At 42.6% G+C, this 3776-nt stretch overlaps 1 protein-coding gene across 1 annotated transcript in view; it reads left to right on the top strand.

Annotated features, from left to right (window-relative positions):
• Positions 1 to 3776, top strand: part of ABCA13 (ATP binding cassette subfamily A member 13) — a 351606-nt gene that overhangs the window by 179874 nt on the left and 167956 nt on the right. Inside the window, exons 42-43 of the mRNA XM_014524731.2 lie at positions 343 to 500; positions 1393 to 1623. Of these exons, the coding sequence (XP_014380217.1) occupies positions 343 to 500; positions 1393 to 1623 (389 nt within the window). The remainder of the gene's footprint in view (positions 1 to 342; positions 501 to 1392; positions 1624 to 3776) is intronic.

The following is a 3776-nucleotide window of genomic DNA, read 5'->3' as shown; positions in this document are numbered from 1 at the left end:
CCCCCGCCCTCTTCAGTGAACGATCCATTAGAGCAGAAGCCACTGCTTTTAAGTATCTTTTAATCAACTTAGAAGCTTAGAAATTGTATCTGCTTCATATTTGTTTTCAACTTTAGGTCCAGCTCTAAATTGTTCGCTGGTATTAGCCCTCAAAAAATTCAGCAAGTGTTTTATATGGGAAATAGAGGGTAACACCCATGTTGCACAATTGTCCTGCATGATGTGCAGTATGATATGGAAGCACTCTTTTCTTATAAGGGCATATGGCAAACAAGAGATGTCTCTCATGTGACCATGTTTTCATGCAAACCTGAGTCATGTGCAGTGTTCTTCCTGGGGCAGGTCGCACGCTGATTTTCACGACTCACCATCTTGATGAGGCAGAAGTGCTCAGCGATCGTATTGCTATCCTGCAGCATGGGCAGCTGCACTGCTGTGGTTCTCCCTCTTACCTGAAGGAAAAATATGGCCAGGGACACAGCCTAACGCTCATTAAAAAGGTAGGTTGAGGAAACTTCTTACACCCATATGTATTGCCTGCCAAAGAATGGACATGCTTATTCTGAAGGCACCTTCCAATATTGTCAGTAACTTTTATATGCAGGATAAATGTCATGATTCTTATTTCTTATGTAAAACTGACAGCACTGCAAGGGATGCTGTTGGGTTTTTGTTTTTGTTTTTTGTTTGTTTTTTTGTTTTTGTAGCTTTTGTTCCACGGCTATTTTATCTTGCATTGTTTTATCTTATTGAGTAACTCAGTGATAATTTGGTAGAGTTGAGGTGAAGTTGTTGCCATGATGGTCCAGGAGATATGTTAGAAGCAAGAATTCTTTCAAAGTATTTTTCTACCCAGCAGGATAGACATAGGCAAGCTTTTAGGTATCATAGTACCCTTCCTCAGGCTCTGAGGTAGAAGTAGACACAGCTGAGCTAAACAGCAGATTGAACAAAAGCTTGTTAAGTAGGGTTTTTATGGTAAGGATATGACCCTACTTAACAAACTTTTGCTCAATGTGTATTTAGGTCAACTGTGTCTACTTCCGTCTCAGAGACCTGGGGAAGGATACTGTGATACCTGAGTGTTTGCCTGTGTTTGTATCAACCATTCAGTGGGTGATACTTTTACCCACAGTTTATCCAGGATAAACTGTGGGTAAAAGTATCACCCACAGGAATTCTTGCTTCTCAGTGAAAAAGCTGTAATTTCATATTTTGCTGAATAGAAGAGGAGACACTGCTGACAAAATTGGGCTCCAGAGCTTCAGTGGAAATGCTCTCATAAGAAAGTGTTTCCCGTGTTGGGTCCTATATTTGTTTGCAGTCTGTCCTTTATTACCACCTTCTGGTGGCATTAAGCTCCATTTACTGTTGTATTTCCCTTCTACATAGCCCTCCATGTTTGAAATCCAGGATCCCAAGGATACCGCCCGAGTTACATCTCTGGTGCAGTCCCATCTACCAGAAGCATTCCTGAAAGAGAACACTGGGAGTGAGCTGACTTACCTGATTCCAGAGGTGGCAGACAAGGCCTCCTTTAAAGGTCTTTTTCAGGCTTTGGATGAAAACCTTCTACATCTACATGTGACTGGCTATGGCATTTCAGACACTACCTTGGAGGAGGTATTTTTGAGTCCCCTGCACATTTAGCTTCTAGTTGTTACTAAGTGGTAACTGTCTTTTTTCTAGCCTTCTTGGCCCCATATGAATCAACTCATATTTCAGGACAGGTTTTTGTGAGAAACAGGAAAGAACATCTTGTACAGAATATATATTTTAAAAGTTGTTGTATTATTAATTTGCAGCAACTGCTCTACACTTTAAACTGCTCTGCTGTCCAGAAGGCCTGATATAAGCTTCAAAGATGATATCATCTTCTGGAAGACTTGTTTTGGTTTTGGGAAATTTTTATAGGATAGTGACTTATCCTAAAATCCCTGTCACCCAAAATCACTAATGATCAGCATCTGCAAACTTGCACCTTGATTATAGTGGTGGATGAAGCTGGAAAGATTGCTCCATACAGGTCTCCAAAGTTTAGCGTGTGTTCTCCGAATCCTGACTGAAATGACCAGACTTCAGGAATTTGCAGAAGTGAGCTGATAAGGTCACAAGAATGGTCATTCTCTCAGATTTACTTGTGGGGTTTTTTTGTATAACTTAGTCAAATTTATTACAGAAACAGCCATTTGCAAGGTCTCTACCACTTCTGATTTCAACATTCATACTTCTCAGTGGGTTATACCGGGCCTGAATAATTTTTATCCCAACAATATCCATTCATCATGAAATTCTCTAACCTACCTTTACTTAAGCAATGGACTCTAAATGCTTTTTTAAAAATATCAGTTTTTCACTCTTCAAATAATGATACAAGAATACAACTAGGATTTTTCAACAGATGAGAGACAATTTCATTTGATGCCTGATCCACTCAGGAGTACTTCATAAAACTGCTTTCCCCAGATAGACAGAGGAGTGAACCACATCCAAAAAGAGCATTTAAAGTGTGGCAGAGAATAAAACTCATAACAAGCTTATAAAATGCACATTTTGGGTTAGTAGTTCTTTGTGTAGTGTAACATACCTGTAACAGACCTTTGTGTTAAAAGTATTAAATATTTTATGCAGTACCTCCTTATCCCCATTCTCCCCTTTTCCGCTCACCCTCCCAACCCCTTCCCTGACTCTCCCCCCCCTCCCCCCCTCCCCCCCCCCCCCCCCAAATCAACCTTGTATGGTTATAAGAAGGCAGAACTGGTCCACATGAGTCATGGGCTAGGAACAGACATTCAAAAAGCCTGAGCCTGGATTAATTCAATCTTTGCAAGTTAGTCTAACCTGGCTAGGCTGGACTGGTTTGTAACTGGACAGGTATTCTCTCTGAACTGAGGACATTCAGACACATGCCTGCAGTGGCTCAGGCTAGAAGCCGGGGGTTGCTAGAGCAGCCCTCTTTTCCCTTGCATAGTGCTGAGCTGAGTGAGGGGGCGTGGCCAGGCCCTGGCAGGACCTCTGATTAGAGAGGTCTGCCTGTACTATCCCAGGCTTTTCTCTGCTGGCTGCTCAAGGGGCAAGAGTCTTGCCAGCCCCCAGCTAGAACTCTGAGGCAAGGGGAGGTGTGTAGTGCATGCATCTGTTGATGATACGGAGCTTTTCAATCTCCCTCTCCCTGCCTCTTTATAATGTCTGCAGCAAACTAACAGGAAGCAAGTCAGCATAGGGCTGATAAGTGTTTATCACCCCATCAGGAAAACAATAGCCTTTCTCCATTAGTTCAAACTCTTCTTAAGCAGTTTGCCAGCTGACTTGTTGATTAGCTTCAAAAGTCCTACGCAGTGTTACCAGATTTGCCCATTACTTTGGGGTGTGCTCATTTATTAGGGATATGTTTATAGGGTCTTGGTAATTCTGTCAATGTGCTGCTTGTGTTACTTGTGTTTCTATACGGAGCTGTATATCTCCCTTCTGCAAGTCCTCACCCTCCAGTGGAGCTATCTTGCAGGACTCAGTCTCAATGGGGCTGGGTTCCTCCAGTCACAAATCAGTCATACACACAAACACACACAAATTAATGTGACATGCCTGACTCGGCTGGGTTGATCAGCCTGGACAGGCTGATACCCTCATATGCCAAGAATCAGTTCATCAGAGCAACAATAAACTGCAGTCAGACACAAGCACACAGATGAACAGAATCCCTCTGAATCTGGCTGGGTGTCCAGCTGACACCCTCATGGGCCAGCATTCAGTTCATAAGGGCATGTCTGAGTCAA

This window comes from Alligator sinensis, unplaced genomic scaffold (genome assembly GCF_000455745.1).
Source record: "Alligator sinensis unplaced genomic scaffold, ASM45574v1 scaffold82_1, whole genome shotgun sequence".
In the NCBI taxonomy this organism is placed as follows: Eukaryota; Metazoa; Chordata; order Crocodylia; family Alligatoridae; genus Alligator; species Alligator sinensis.
This window is presented reverse-complemented; position numbering and strand designations above follow the sequence as displayed.